Source organism: Schistocerca nitens, chromosome 2, assembly GCF_023898315.1.
Source record: "Schistocerca nitens isolate TAMUIC-IGC-003100 chromosome 2, iqSchNite1.1, whole genome shotgun sequence".
Taxonomy (NCBI): Eukaryota; Metazoa; Arthropoda; class Insecta; order Orthoptera; family Acrididae; genus Schistocerca; species Schistocerca nitens.
The window spans coordinates 194,942,846-194,959,471 of record NC_064615.1 but is presented as its reverse complement, the minus strand read 5'-3'; the positions used below and the strand labels follow the sequence as shown (position 1 = coordinate 194,959,471).

The 16,626-nt window shown below is 38.3% G+C and overlaps 1 protein-coding gene across 4 annotated transcripts in view; it reads left to right on the top strand.

Annotated features, from left to right (window-relative positions):
• Window positions 1-16,367, top strand: part of LOC126235892 (polypeptide N-acetylgalactosaminyltransferase 5) — a 248,367-nt gene extending 232,000 nt beyond the window's left edge. For all 4 annotated transcript variants that reach the window (XM_049944824.1, XM_049944823.1, XM_049944826.1 and 1 more), the window contains exons 9-11: window positions 6,727-6,825; window positions 6,992-7,126; window positions 13,745-16,367. In XM_049944824.1, the coding sequence (XP_049800781.1) occupies window positions 6,727-6,825; window positions 6,992-7,126; window positions 13,745-13,894 (384 nt within the window). In that variant the 3' untranslated portion in view covers window positions 13,895-16,367. The remainder of the gene's footprint in view (window positions 1-6,726; window positions 6,826-6,991; window positions 7,127-13,744) is intronic.
• Window positions 16,368-16,626: the final 259 nt, after the last annotated feature.

The window sequence follows — 16,626 nt, the reverse complement described above, 5'->3', positions numbered from 1 at the left end:
ACGCCTACGAGATGTCGACTGTCGTAAAATTATGTTCAGTAGGCGTCCATAAGTTGTGTAAATTACAGAACAAAAAAGAAAGAAGCATCTTTTAAAAAACCTACGCCTACTGAACATAATTTTACGACAGTCGACTTCTCATAGGCGTTGACACAAAGTAATACAAACCGGTTATCACTTTACGTAATTATTTTTAATGTATGTTAACAATTCTTTTGCTATTTGAATAAGTGCTGGATATCGTGCATAGTCTATGTTTTATTTCTCTAAAGTACGATGTACATTTTGGTATAAGTGACACTATTACTTGTCCTTCCTCATGATGGTTTCTCGATGATTGATGTATACTACTTGTTCGCACCTTACATTTGCACGGCATTTTAATTATTAAGTAACGCCAGTTTCGTACTGTGATTATTTTTTATATATTTGACTCCTTGGTATTAACGTTATTATTTTTTATATATTGACTCCTTGGTATTAACGTTTGTTACATAAATTACAAACGTTGTACTTTTGACTTCCCACGCCAGATGGTGGGTGTTATGTTTTTAAGAAAGACCTGTGTTGTGCCTCTTTTTATGTTGTTCATTTATTATTCTTTGGCATTATCTTTTGCTTTTTATATGTTCTGCACTTTAACAACTTATCATCGATCTATTTTATGTTTTATAGTTTATAAAAAACAATATGCCAATGTATTTTAGATATTCTCCTGCGTCTGCTATGTGTTGTACGTACATTTTAAATTTGAATTACTACACCATTCACAAAAGTACAAGAGTTATTTAGTGTTAATAATTCGCAAAACCAATAATACTATGTCTTCACGTGACACATGTCACATAGAGGGCGTGTCAAGCCCCGTCACACCGAGGTCTGCTGAACAAGTGCAGGTAACCAGCGACCTCAGTCTATGTGATTGCCATAAGCTTAGTGACAACAGTGCATCCCAATTTAAGTTATACAATATAGGTTTGTTTCTAACAAGTGTTATGTTCATATGCAGATGTAATTGTGATTTTCTATGTTGTACTCTCTGATCGTAATGTGAAATAAAATTTTTAACTTCTAGCACTGAAGATGGTCACTCAGTGACAGAAAATCGATTTTGCAATAGTAAAAAATATACGACCAATGCTGTCTCCTTTTTTCAAGTATACCTGTTATCTGGTCATAGTGCACAAGACAACATGGAGTCGCCAATCAATAAATAAATAACACACTGAGGAAATTTCTAAACTACTGTGAGGAACTTCTGCACTGGATAAAAAGAATGTGCCACAAAGAAACTTTTAACTAGGGTTTGAACACTTCGGGTTCATCACCGTTTTTTTAGTTCTGTTGCAAGCCTGTTGAACATGAAACCTGCTAAATAGTACACACCTTTCTGTATGATGATTAAATGCAAACCATTGTGTTGTTGTTGTTCATTGAATGAAATGTGCAGTTCCTTCTGCACAAGTCAGTATTATCAACAACAAATTATGTAACGATGGAGCATACGAGGTCTGTTCAAAAAATATCAGAACATTTGTAATTTCTTGCCAATTGTGTGTTGGGGCAAAATGCAGTTGCATCCCTGCACAGGCCTATATTTAGTGTGTAACTGCCGGAAGTTTCTTTGTTATGTATCTGTTAGTTATTGTTGTTTGCTGTACTGAGTAGAACATTGTCACACAGTTTGTAAATTTTGAGATAACAGAATTAGAGGAGCAACGTGAATTCGTTAAATTTTTCGAGAAATTCAAGATAACGTTTTCAGAGACACACTAAGTGATGCAGGAAGCCTAACGTGCTGAATGCTTAAGACATATTTAGTGTTATGAATAGTTCACGTGGTTTAAAAATGGCCGGACGAAAGTTAAAGACAAAACTTTTTCAGGATGCCCTTCAACTTCTACCAATGACACTCATGTCAAGTATGTCAACAAAATTGTGCATTATTTACTCGTTCGGCATATACAAAGGCAATCATTCTTACATTAATTACAATATACTATGGTAACAATACTCTTTACAGGTGCTCTTATAATACTATACAACGTTACAAATACTCTCCAACCACTTACCAAAGGCTGAGTCACTGAGTCTATGTATTTCAAATCACCATCATATTCATACATTTCACACACGAGTAAATGGTCCATTGTTTGGATTTCACCACACACACATTCAGGACTGCCCGACAGGCCCCATTTCTTCATTAGTTGCTTGCTTCTGCCGACAACTGTTCTTAGGCGGTTCAAAGTTGTTCACAGTTTCTTTGGGAGGTTGAGTCCTTCAATCTTCTTGTTGGGGTCATCCACCAAATTGCAGTTCTTGTGCGCACTTGCAGCCCATAGTTCCTTCCAGGCTGTTTTCAGTTGAAGCCTTGAAGCTCTTTGCCGATTTTCCAGAAAGCTGTCCTGGATTTAAGCCTGTTTGTAGCTGTTAGATCTTGCTGGATAGGGAGGTCCAGATTGTCTAGGATTTTTTAGTACGTTCTTAGGCTAGCTGTGACTGCCTGACATCAGGGGGCGCTATGTTGGCTAGGACAGGGAGCCAGGCACAGTGAGTGGTCCTGAGTGATCCCGAGGTTATTCACATTGTCTCCCTCAGCTGGACGTCCACTTTAGCTACGTGTACACTTCTCATCCAGACTGGTGAGCAATATTGAGCTATGCTGTAGACAAGAGCTAGTGCTGATGTCCTCAAAGTGCTCGCCCCACAACCCCATGTCGTTCCAGCCAGTTTCGAGAGGATAGCATTGCGGGATTTTAGTTTCTGTTTTGTGTCTTCTAGGTGTGCGTTGTATGTTAGAGCGCTATCTAGTTTCAACATTTAGGCTTATTCTCGTGTCTGATCTGCTGTCCATTCATAGAAAGCTGTAATTTTGTATGTGCTTCTCTGTTGTTAAAATGCATTTTTGTGCTGGTTGGGGTTTGGGTGTAGGTGCCACTTGGAGTAATATGTGTTCAGGACTTCCAAGTCTGCATTCATTGTTTCATCGAGATCATTAAAATTTTTATTTTGATACGCGATAGCCAGGTCATTAGCGTGTGCAAATTTACGTGATTTGGTTTCTATCATGTCACCTATATACAGGTTGAAGAGAGCAGGTGCTAGTGCCGAACCCTGTGGCAGACTATTATTTAGAACCATGCTCTTGCTGTTTGTGCCATGAAGTGAGACTTTGATTTTCCTGCCTGTTAACATGTTCTTGAGTATTGTGTAGGTCTGTCTGCATTTTATGATTCTAGTTAGCTTTTCATCTTGTTTTGGAAGCCTTTCTCTATGTTGGTTGTAAGGGACAGCACTTGATTGCAACAATTTCTGCTTGCTCAAAAACCGGCTTGGTATGTTGGAAGGTTAGTGTCAATTTACAGAGTTAATCTAGTCAGTAATATTCTCTCAAAAAATTTATAGGAGGTACGTAGCAGAGATATTGGTCTGTAGTCCTTTGGGTTATCTCCAGTCTTTCAGGATTTCAGCACAGTGATGACTTTTGCTTCTTTCCAAATCTTGGGGAGAGCACCCGTATTGATACATTCCATGCAGAGTTTTGCAAGCGACCTTCTTCCTAGAGTTCCCAGTTCCTTCAGGATTTCTGGCAGGATCTCATGAGGTCCGGTTGCTTTTCTTTCTTCATTAGCTTCAGAGCTTGAGTAATCTCTTCTGTCTCCACTTCTTTCACAATGTCCATGTTGGTTGGATTATTGACTAATAAATTGTTCATGTTTCTGGAAACCTCTTTCTTTTCATCTGCCTTTAGTTGGATTTTGGAGGAGTGTTTCAGGACAGCTGATATCTCAGAAGCACTTGTGCCAAGAGACGGCCTCTGAGGCACTGTAGTACTGCCTAATTTCCTCAGCAGACCCCAGGTCTTTCAGCTAGAATGGGTGAAATCTAGATTTTCCATTGCCTCTTTGCATCTACTCCTTTGTTCCTCATTCATAGCATTTATCAGTTGGTACGGAGTCTCAGTGTCCCCACACTTCTCAAATTCCTCCACTAGTGTTTCGCACTCTTTTGTCCAGCAGGGGTTGTATTCCTTCCTTGGCCCTCATGGAATAGCATTTAAGGCTGCTTTGTGTACCAGTTTAGTGACTCTTTTGTAGTTCTCAGGTTTCGGCGGTATCCAATTTATTGTCTTCTTGACATAGGATCGGTTTTTATTCCAGTCAGCTTTCCTGAGATTTCAGCGGGGGATTGGAGGGCTTCTTATGACTGGGATTGACAGTCCAATCTCTACTATTACTGGGTTGTGCTGGCTCTGTGGAAAAGCCTTAAGGACCCTCCTCGTTGCTTGCACGGGTATGCCTGTTGCTCCACGTATGACGAAGGTCAGGTTGGGTGTAAATGTTGTGCCCCAAGCCTTTGATTTGAAGGTCACTTTGTCCTTACGGTCGAACAGGAAGTGAAGGTCCTGGTTGTTTGCCCAGTCATTTAGTCCAATACCTTCATCTGTGGAACTCTGGTAGTCCCATCTGGTATGTTGGGAGCTAAAATTGCCAGCATAAATTGCTGGGTGGTTAGCCTTGGGCAAGATATCCATGGACCATTTCTGTGTTGGAGGTTTATAGACATTATACAATTTCAATTCTCCCGTTTTATGCCTATTGTGTGTTCTGGTGCCATTTTTGTGTCTAAGATATCATTCTTCACTAGGGTGGCCACACCACATTTGTCGTGGCCAATGTAGCTTACATTAGTGAAATCAGGTATTTTGAGTTGGTTGATATTCATCTGTGAAGTGGGTCTCTTGTAGAAATAAGACACTTACTCGTTCTCTCGCTAAGATTTTTTCAAGGATTTCTCCCTTTGTCCTTGTGTAGCCTTCTGTGTCGAAATGACATGCATTCAGTCTCTTCATGTCAAAATTCCTTGCATGCTCCATTTGCCTTTGTGTGGGCCGGGAGGCATTAGTGCGTCCAGCCGCTGTAGTTATGTAGACTTTTTGCTGCTGTCCCATGTTACAGCATTGTTTGGGGTTCACCTTCTACGAGGCTCCCTCCATGTTGTACCCCAAAAAAACTGTGCATGCCAATCAAAGATTGATTGTCCAAGAGCCTGCAGAAGAATAGACCATTTCAGTTGGATCATGTCATAAAATCCTTACACAGCACCTCGGAATGCATCGTGCTGCAGCCAAGTTCATCCCGTGACTTGTGAGTCAAGACCAGAAAGATCTTGGCGTCACAATCTGCGAAGAGCTTTTTGATCGCACAAATGAGAACAATATCTTCCTTAAGAGAATTGTAACTGGTGACAAGATGTGGGTCTATGGTTATGATGTTGCGACCTAGATTCAGTCATCACAATGGGTCGGGAAAAGTTCTCCAAGACCAAAAACAGATTGTGTTATCAGGTCAAATGTCAAAGCCAGGCTAATAGTTTTCTTTGACTTCGAAGGAGTAGTTCAATGTGAATTTGTGCTACAGGGACAAACTGTTTATATTTGGTACTATTGGGACATGTTGTGCGATGTCTGTGAGAAAATGTGAGAAGCAAATGGCCTGAAATGTGGTGTGGTGAGACAATTCATGGCTCTTGCATCACGATAATTCACCTGCACATTCATTCTTGACTGTTGCACAAAAAACAAAATCACTGTGCTGCCTCATCCTCTTTACTCTCTAGACCTGGCCCCTGCAGTTTTTTTTAATTTCCAAAGTTGAAACCCCATTGAAAGAATGACTATTTGCAATGATAGATGAGATAAAAGAGAAACTGCAGGCGGCACTTTTTGCAGTCCAGCAGGAGGCATACCAAGACTGCTTCCGGAAGTGGGAACGGCATTGAGAGCGGTGTATCAGTTGTAGAGCAGTATTTTGAAGTAGACCGTGCATAATAAGTAAAAGGTAAATAAAGAAAAAAATTGTGGACAAAGTTCCAGAATTTTTTAAACTGACCTCGTATGTACAGGGATGACAGAGTTAGAATTCAAAAATACTTCAGCAACAGCCTCTAAAATTAATGAAATACTTAAATAGTAATCTTTCTCACAGAACTCTAAATGCAACCTTAAATATCACAGTGGGTAGTAGTCCCTGTTAAATTACAATGCTGGTGTGAAACATGGAACCATACAATTCGTACAGGCTGTATCCATCACTATCAGCATATATTCCATCATCCTCGGCAGCTTCCATTATTGGTTACACTGCAGCTGGTCCCAAATAGTTATCAGAGGACTTTTAAAGATGGTAAATTAAAGACATTTGTCACCTTTATAAATCTATGCCATGAATAATAATTAATGAAAACGAACAGTTAAATCAAGACCTTTACTTGAATAAAGCTACATTTTAGTGACTGCATCAACATTCTTTTTGTTGTTTACAGTTTGCAAAAAAGAAATTCTGTTCAAGTTGGAGTAAAAGTCTTTGCCGCAATAAATGCACATAATAGTCTATTTTTATGATATCTGTGTTTGGAAACTAGATTCATCAGTGAGGAGAGAAAATTTGCAACAATATGAAAACATTCCAGAGAACGCACTATAATCTGAAAACTACTGATTTGACAAAAATCTGGCTTAAACTCTATGTGGGAAAGAAACAAAATTTGCTTGAGAATATAAAATCAGTTTTTCTAACCTTATGGAATATAGGTTATTTAGCCACAATTCAAATTATTTGCAATAGTCCAACTTTCTTGTGTTTACTCACCCCTTTCTGAATAAGTTAATGTACAAAGCTATCACTGTTATGAGTTTAAAAGTGAACTTTTTTCCCACTTAAGGTGAGAAATGCAGAAACGCAGAACTGTCTGGATACGTTGGGACGGAAAGGAGGAGAGAAAGTTGGAATGAGTTACTGCCATGGTCTTGGAGGCAATCAGGTGAAGTATATTTCAACATTATTGAGAACATCAACATTGTGAAGTGCCATCTCTGATGTTATTGTAAAAATGTAATAAGCATATTCTGTGTTACATCGTACTACCAACACTTCTTTAAAAAGTGTATGCTTTTTAAAAGAACTGCATTAAATTTTTCTTCCTGCAGGTATTCGCGTACACGAAACGTCAGCAAATTATGTCTGATGACAACTGCCTAGATGCATCGAGTCGCAAGGGACCTGTGATGCTTGTCCGTTGCCACGGTATGGGTGGTAACCAGGCATGGGTTTATCATACACAGGTGAGGATGGAGGTACATCCATGGCTTATGTTTCCTAGGTGTCATTGTGAACTGTTTATATCTCGCAGTGTAATGTCTGCATATAACTGTTAAGAACTCCCGCTGACAACTCGCACTTCAGTTAGGTCATAGAGATGGAATGATGTATACAGGGTGAGGTAGCTAAGACAAGCCACCCAAAATGTATCCAGAATGAGTAAGTATATCAAGGTGCTGTTTTTGCTTAGGCAGATCACATAATGTGGCAATTTTTCTGTCATGTACAAGCAGTTTTTAATATTCATAACAGCCAAATTATGAAAGCAACTTTTTTTGTGGTTCTGCAAAATTTGATCTGTGACATTGGAATGAACCTTTGGAGAGGACATCAGTAACATGACATGTTTAACTGATCAAATACAAAAAAGATAACAGCACTGCTAACCCCTGTCCTGTTGTCAGGAAAAGAGATCTTACAAACATCTGCCTACCATATCACATGCCAACAAATACATAATTCAGGCAAGGTTTGTGTGCTTATTATTATGATGATCATATCAAGTGCTCAAAATGTTGACTTAAAACTTTGATAAGAATTATGCAGTGATTCTGAACGGACCATACTGTACATTGAATTTCACCTAGGCTTATTGCAGTATGGGCCCGTGTTCTATAGCAAGTCATGTCTTCAGCAGTCATTGGCGTAGAGATTGTATTTTAATTTTCCTCGCTGATAAAAGTCTTGAAAGAGTTAAGTTTGGTGAGTGTGCGGACCATTTAGTGTGTCCTGAACGAATGATCCAACAGTATCCAAATGCTTTGTTTAGAAGATATGTGATTATCTGTGTGAATAGGTGGGAGATGCATTATTTTGATACCATATATCATCTTACATCATGTGGATTGCCTGATGTGTAGGGAATGTCTTCTAATAACTGCAGCAGCATATCTCTTAGGAAGTGTAGGTACTCACAGTACTATCAACAAAATGGGGACCAGTGAAATGATTCATTACAGATGTTGCCAGACTAAGGTGTTTTTATCCACTTCTTTTATAGTCTGATTTAAAGTAGTTGTCACTTGACAGGCAAGGGGCTGCAGGGCTCCCGCTACCAATAAAGCAATGGCAGCCGGCGCTCTCGGCTGCCACTGCGTTGCCACTTCGCTCTGCTGAGCTGACTAAGGCAAGGCATTGTGACAGCCAGTCCTTAGCGAGCTGTCGTAGACGTGCGGGTGAGAGATTTGAGTGACTTATAGCTTCGCGTGTTTACGATGTCTGATGAAAGCAGTCGCAAGAGAGGGAGGCCGAGGCTACACACTCCTCGGAAACCTCCAAAAACTGGCGGGCATGGCGTCGTTATACACGTGAATACGTGTGTTCCTTAGGGAACTATTTTGAGAGAGAGAGGGATGCAGAAGGGCCTCTCGTTCCTTTGGATAAGATGGTGGACCGAACTGCAGCTGCTCTGCAAGTTCAGTAATTAGAATCTGCAAGGAGAAATTCACGAAAGAAGGCTAAAGTGAATCATCTAAATTGGAGACACCTGGGAAAAAGAGGCGACTAGAGAAGAGGGTCACAAAACTTGACTCTTTTCAGGAAGATGCCATTCGCCGTCAAATATACGCATTTTTTTCGAGGAAATAGTATCCAACACTCAAAAAACTACATGCTACCCTCACAGCGGCTGACCTGTTCCAGGGTAGTAAATCGTCTTTGTTAAGACTCGTGAAAATGTTAGGATTCCGCTATAAATCCATCCATGGCAGAAAGTTTCTAATAAAACGCAGCCTGGCGATGCCGCTTTCTTAGAGAATTAGTGGGGACGAATTTTGATGATATCGTTTGGCTTGATGAAACGTGGGTGAATGTAGGACACAGTTTAAACAAAGGCTGGACAGACGGTACGATCAGAGGTAGTATGGCAGCTCCGATCGGCAGAGGAAAAAGGATAATTGTAGTACATGCCGGAAATTCAAAAGGTTTCATTCCAAATTGTCTGCTGCTATTCAGTTCAAATAAGACCTCCGAGTACCACGAAGAGATGAACCACAATACTTTTGTGAAATGATTTGAAGACTGTGTGCTCCAGAACTTAACAAAAAAACTCTGTCATTGTTATGGATAACGCTCCTTATCACTCAGTAATACAAGATAAAGCACCCACAAAGGCAACGAGGAAAAGCGACATTGTTAGCTGGTTACTGAAACATAAGGTACAGTTCGACAGTAATTTGACAAGGGCAGAATTATTAGAACTTGTATCGCAACACAGGCCAAAGAACTGGATTTACATTGTGGATGAAGTAGCAAAAAATTGCGGGCATAAAGTGCTCAGGTTGCCTCCTTTCCATTGCCATTTCAACGCAATAGAGCTGATTTGGGCTCAGGTTAAACGGCATATTGCTGCAGAAAATAAGAAATTCACATTAACCGAAGTGGAACGCCTTTTGAAAGAGGCAGTTGAAATTGTGACATCGGAAGACTGGCAGAAGGAGTGATACAGGACGCACGGAACAATGAAGGTATCTTACAACAAAGTGTCGAAGACTTGATTATATCTGTCAATACGAGCAGCGACACGGATAGTTCCACTGACTCTGACTATGAATTAAGCGGTGTTTTCGCATTGTCTGATTAGTGTGTACTGTACTTACTGCCATTAAATAGTGTGTTTGTGAATTTATTTCGATTAATTCTTATTCTTGTTGTGAGACTAAGAAATACTGTTTGGCCAGCTCTCGTCATCTCCTTACTGTAAGTTAAACTGAATTTTAATTCTATTTCATTTTGTATATACACCAAGATGTTATTCAATGTGTGTTAAGAGTTTTCGAGATTTGCAATCTAAAGAAGAAAACTTTTACGGAAGCGAAAATTTCTCACACTTAAATAGTTAATGTAACAACGGCCCTAATTAAAATTAAGAAAAGATATTTGATATGCTTATAGATACCACTGAGACCGATACTGTACGTACATTTCAAAATATTTACACAATATTTATAGGAGATAGAGATTTTAAACGTCATACTTGTTTTGAGCTCAGTACTGATAGGGTTCCTTAAAAATGCTGTTTTCAGAAATTTATATACAGGAAACGTAATGCACTACGAAAACTTTTAAGGATTCTTTGCCGAGTGCATTATTTCGGTAATGAATGGAAAAAAATATTCTGCTGTGACACCAATAGTTTTTCAGTAATGACGTGATAAGTTAGAAGCTGTTTGCGAAATCGAGAATTTAAATGGTTTCAAACAAAATAACGTAACTCTTGTCCTAATTAAAATTAAGAATAGATATTTGACAGATTGAGAGACATTGTAGAGATATACATCATATGTGGGTTTGAAATTTTTTACTTACTATTTGTAGAAGATACAGGCTTTAAAACGATTTTCTATCGCCGGGGGTAGCGATGGCTGAGGCGGCTGCCTCCAGCCAGTGCTTGACGTGACAACGCCGCAACTTCGCAGCGCAAATGTCAAGTGACAACTACTTTAAATCAGACTATAAGCCAGTGTAATATTTTTACAAAATATTTTATGAAAGCACACACATTACATTGTCAGATTTTATAAAACAGCTTTTATAAAAGATGTTGATCAAGGTTATAGGTGTAGGGAAGTGGTTAATGCTTAAGTGCTTCATTGCCTTACACAGACTTTTCAAACTTCTGACTGCTAAATACTAACTCACATTTTTTATCTTAGTATGCTTATGTATAAAACATTCTCGGTATTCTTGCGGCATCAGTTCTAGATAAAATCTCGAGCTTTCGACGATTACCTGCATCGTCATCATCAGGAGCTGACTGTGCTTATGTTTACTGTCTCAATGGTTAGCAAATAGACACTCATGTCTCAAATATTTTTAATGTTCGATTTGAACTAAACCTCCCCCCTCTCCATCAATCTTCAGTCCATCTTCCTTTTCATCTGCTTTTGACACCATTCCTCACAAGTTACTTGTAATCAAATCGCTTGCCTATGGAGTACCATCTCAGTTGTGCAGCTAGATTTATTGTTACCTGTCAGAAAGGTCACCGTTCATAGTAGTTGATGGAAAGTCTTTTAGAGCAACAGAAGAGATATTTGGTGTTTCCCAAGGAAGCGTTACAGGCCCTCTGTTGTTTCTGAATATTTATAAATGAATTGGGAGACAATCTGAGCAGCCCTCTTAGACTGTCTGCAGATAATCTGTCATGTATCATCTAGTAAAATCATCAGAAGATCAGAACGAATTGCAATATAATTAGATAATAAATGTATATGGTGCAAAAAGCAGCAATTGGCTCTAAATAATGAAAAGTGTGAAGTCATCCACATGATCATTAAAAGCAATCCATTGAATTTTGGTCACATAATAAATCTCACAAATCTAAAGGCTGTCAATTCAACTAAATGCACAGACTTTACAATTAAGAATGACCCAACTCTGAATGATCATGTAGAATATATCATTGGGAAGGCGAGCTGAAGACTGCATTTTATTGGCAGAATGCTTGGAAAAATATTACTGAAGAGACTGCTTACACTACCAGATACAATTGGTGGAGGTCATCAAAAAAAGTTCAAAGGAGGCCATCATTTTGTATTATTGTGACATGGGTGTGTGTGTGTGTGTGTGTGTGTGTGTGTGTGTGTGCGTGCGTGCGTGCGCGCGCCTCCTTTGAACTTTTTTTGATGACCTCCACCAATTGTATCTGGTAGTGTAAGCAGTCTCTTCAGTAATATTCTTCCAAGTCACAATAATACGCGTGCGCGCGTGCGTGTCAGATATGAACATGAGTTGGGGTGGCAATCATTAAAACAGAAGGGTTTTTGTTTGTTGACACCTGCCTACATAGGGAGAAATGATCATTGTAATAAAATAAAGAAACGGAGCTAGCATGGAAAGATTTAAGTGTTTGTTCTTCTTTCGCATTATTTGAGAGTGGAATGTTTGAGAAATATTGTGAAAGTGGTTCAGTGAACCCTCTGCCAGGTGCAGTAGTATGAATTGCAGAGTAGACATGCCCTGCACCCCACCTTTAATCTGGCTTCAGTATTAATACAGATAATTTTTGGACAAAGCTTTCAGTAATGTGTACCGTATTTACTCGAATCCAAGCCGCATTCGAATCTAAGCTGCACCTGAAAAATCAGACTCGAAATCAAGGAAAAAAAAATTTTCCCGAATCTAAGCCGCACCTGAAATTTGAGACTCGAAATTCAAGGGGAGAGAAAAATTATAGGCCGCATCTCCAAATCGAAACAAAGTTGGTCCATTGTAATATGAGACACAATTTAGGTTGAATGAATGACGATACAGCTACAGTAGTTTGGTTCGAGTCGCAAGCTTAGCAATTAAGCTTTACCAGGTAGCCATTGCTATGCGTCAGGCGCTCCGTCCGTATTTATACAGGTACCCTTCCTTTTTCACGTGCTTCGTCTGGTTTGAATTGATTGCTTATTTTTCTTTGATCTGATAAGCGCAGTTTTCTTTGTTGTAGGTGTTTACGTCACTCTAAGCTGAAAATGCATTACTGTACTGTGTCATGCATTGTTTGTCGCATTCTGATAGTGCATGTTTACGGCCTGTCACCACTCACGCCATGGCTTGCTTTTGTGCTTGCTTCCGCCGCTTACAATTTAAAAAAAAAAAAAAAAGAGAGAGAGAGGAATCGTCTCATTAGCGAAACAATGGCAAGAAACTGCTATTTGTTGTTACTTACACTGCTGCTTTCTTTGATAATGATCAACAAGAACCAAATAATAGACTGTGTATGATAGATGACGTTCTGAATGAGAGTTTAGCGAAAATTTTTCTCCGTTTGAAAATATTTGCAGACGCCTCTTTAGTACATTACATTCTACACAGAAATTAGTCATCTTAGATTTAAAAATCTAGTCAGTTGCCGTGCTTCATTTCTGACTGTATTGCTACTAAGCATAAGAATAATACGAATATAAACACGACATGATATGTATATTCTTCCGCGTTTGCTGTTGCCTCACTCTAGTTTCGTAGTTTATTACGCAGACAGGATTTAAATGAGATAGCAGCAAACATGAAACAATACATGGCAAAATGTTTATATGCGTATTATTCTTATGGTGACGAGAATACTGCATGTGATTTACAATTTATAAAAGTTCCTATTAGCAACCATCTCTTATCACAGATAGAAAAAAATTCAGAACGTAGAGTTGGCCATATTGACAAACATCCCAAACAGTCTTGCCAGTCGGATTTTCGTAGTACATTGAAATGCAGCGGTCGAAACTCGGAGTGAAGAAAATAGCTCGTCTTCCATAACCCCCCCCTTTTTTTTTTTTTTTTTTTTTTTTTACTGACGCAGAGGTTTTGGCACCAGTATTTATTTGGCACCAGTATTTATCTTTGTGACTACACAGCATGCCTGTGTAGCGCTACATATATTCGATGGCAGAAGTAAGTTGTGGCGGCACCCACCAATTTTTTTCAGAATTTCCGCTTGCTTTGCACTCGATTCTAAGCCGCAGGCGATTTTTTGGATTATAAAAACCGGAAAAAAAGTGTGGCTTAGATTCGAGTAAATACGGTAGTGGTTCTGTCTTTCATTGTTCATACAGCTTATGGTTAAAGTGAAACTAATATGTAGATATTACTATTTCCAGGATCGGACAATCAAGCATGTGAACACGGGGCACTGCTTGTCAAAACCGGATCCACGGGACCAGAGCCAACCTTTGCTGCTGCCATGTGACGGTTCCCTTGGACAGCAGTGGATAATGAAGGGAAAGTTTCGCTGGCAGGCCTCGCGGTAGCGACAGTAGCAGGGATGAATCTGACACCACGCACAGGCTGCCCCCTGATGCCTTCCAGTGTGTGCTACAAGCTTACACTAAAACTGAAAAAATCCTACCTGCAGTCGGTACTCATGGCAGATCTGCAACAGAAAGAACAACAGTGAAATATTGACAGACGTACACCCTGCTGTTGCAGTATTTCTGTTGACTGCCTGTGCAGCTGTTATATGTGCCTGAAGTATTCTGACGTGTGATGGTAAATACTTATGTTTTTACACTCCGTGTGTGCCTCATCCTTCTCAGTTTAACTGGATTGGAGACTGCATTTTCTGATACTCAAAATTACAGAAGTGGTTTTGGAGGGGAAAAGACTTCTTATGGCTGGAGTCTACAGAAGCTGTATTTGACAAATGGATATAATAAAGAATGGTGATTTTCTGCATCATCAACAATGTGCAAAGGAAACTGATGACTGTGTAGCAGCACAAAGCCAGAAGCTCGTAGCAGTGGAAGGCCACTCCCTGCTCCATATCTATTGAACATTTTAATTGAAAATTTTGTACTTAATAGCATTGGGCATTGGTAATTCTACTGTCAACACAATCTCATTATTAAATGGAAAATCTAAAGTGACAAATACAATTTATAATGTGACAAAAGGTGTGAATATTAAGATTGAATTTCATGTTGTGTTATTTAATCTTCATGAATGAAATGTGTGTGCCAAGTGCACTTTTCCACGAACATAACAAATAAATTTATGTGGGACTTGTTATTTATATGCAAATATTAATTATTGATCTGATTGTTAAAAATAACTAAAACAAACTTTCTATTTCTGAGATGTAATCACTGGAACAGTAATATTCTGGTCATACCTAAAAAGCATAAAATTGCTTCCTCCTGCACGTTCACTTTACATTTTTTGGAATTGATAAGCTGTGTTGGGGAGGAAAAACGTGTCTGTCACAAATTGTGTGGCAGATCTGTATTTATGTTGTAAAATAATCTATGCTGGGCTTCCACATGTTTTGGGCGCATTATTACAGCATAAAAGTTGTTCTAAAACTATCCCTAAATCTCGTCTGCATGTGCTGGAGAAGGAAATGTTTAAAACCTTTTACATAATTGTTTTAAAAATTTGATAAATGTTCCTCCATCAGTGAACTACAGCAGCAAATTAGTTTGGTATGGTTGAATCTTGTATTGGTTGAGAAAAAATAATAATAAAAATTGACGGGAAGCAATATTTTAAATTTTAGTCAGAATACAGACTGACTTTGAAACATATCAGTAAAAGTAGCAGTCATTATTGGTTACAACTGTGAAATCTGTATCTGTCAGCAATAAAAGTTTTTGAAGATTGTCATAAACACTCTAATCAAATGAGCTGAGTTGATAGCATTGAAAATTAGGTTCACTGACCATATTAAAGTAGATAACAAGTCCTCTTATCAGCTGTGACTCAGTTAATACATATAAAGCAAAATTTTGAAGCCACATAAGTGTTAAAGGACATATAGAAAATAACAGGCAGTGCCTAGAAACAGAATGCTAAATTTTATAAAATGTTTTAGAAACTGTGGCAGAGTCAAAAGTAATGGAATTCAGTTATTGGGTACCTGTTATCTATGTATTTGTTAACCTTTCTTGATGCAATATTGTGGGACATTTGCTCTTTTTTTTTAATATGTAGTTCACATTCTGGTACTCTTTCTCCGTATGCTATTGTTCCTTACAACAAAGCTCAGAATGCAATATTGTTTACTGTATTGTATGGTTGTCGAACTTCATTAATTCAGATTCAAATGCTAAAGTAGGTGCCCTTCATCTATCGAAAATAATTTGTTACTTATAACTCCTGTACAGCTTAAGTGAAGGATATATCTGTAAATGTAAAAAGGTATTTACATCAACATTGGTCATAAGTATTTGAATATTGTAATGGAAATGCCATGGCTTTGTTTTGATGGGCAGTGATACTTAACTGAAGAAGTCCTCATACCTCTTGCATTTAAATATGGATTGAAATCCAAGTATTAACACCAGAAAATATGTACAGAATTATTAGACTATGGCATGCAAATATACAACATGAAAACATTTAATGCTCAGAAAATAGAATGTTGAAAACTGTTCCTTCATTTGTGATTATCAACGAAGATGGTCACTAAAGTGTCTGTGGAGAATGGATCTTGCCACAAATGTTTCACTGCAGCCAGAACTGGGCACTCCACCGAACAGTTCCATTAAGAACAATGAAACTGTTGTTCAAAGTTCTTGTTTTCTGCAGTCACAGATAAGTTATTTTGCAAAGAACTTAGCTGAAATTATAGTGTAGTATTCTTTTTTACTATTTTTATGGTTATTTACAAAGACAGATACACAAATGATATATTTTTTAAAGCTTACATGTTACAGACTGTAATGGTTGTTTTGTGAATTTGGTATGGATGTCAGTATTATGTAATACTTATTTAATTGGCCTGTTTATTTTTTCTTCTTTTTATTTGTCCCAACATTCCACAAATACTGTTAAAGCTCCACAAGAGCAGGTATTATCACATTTGTTGTGTGTTACATGCACTTTATTAAATTAATAAAATGTTGATATTTTTTGAATAAATTATTGTATAGCTTTCTTTATTTCAGGTGATATATGCAAAAGGTGCAAGGAATATTTTGCAGTAATGGCTGTAAGAGGATAAAGGAAAACATTATTTTGTATATACACTCCTGGAAATGGAAAA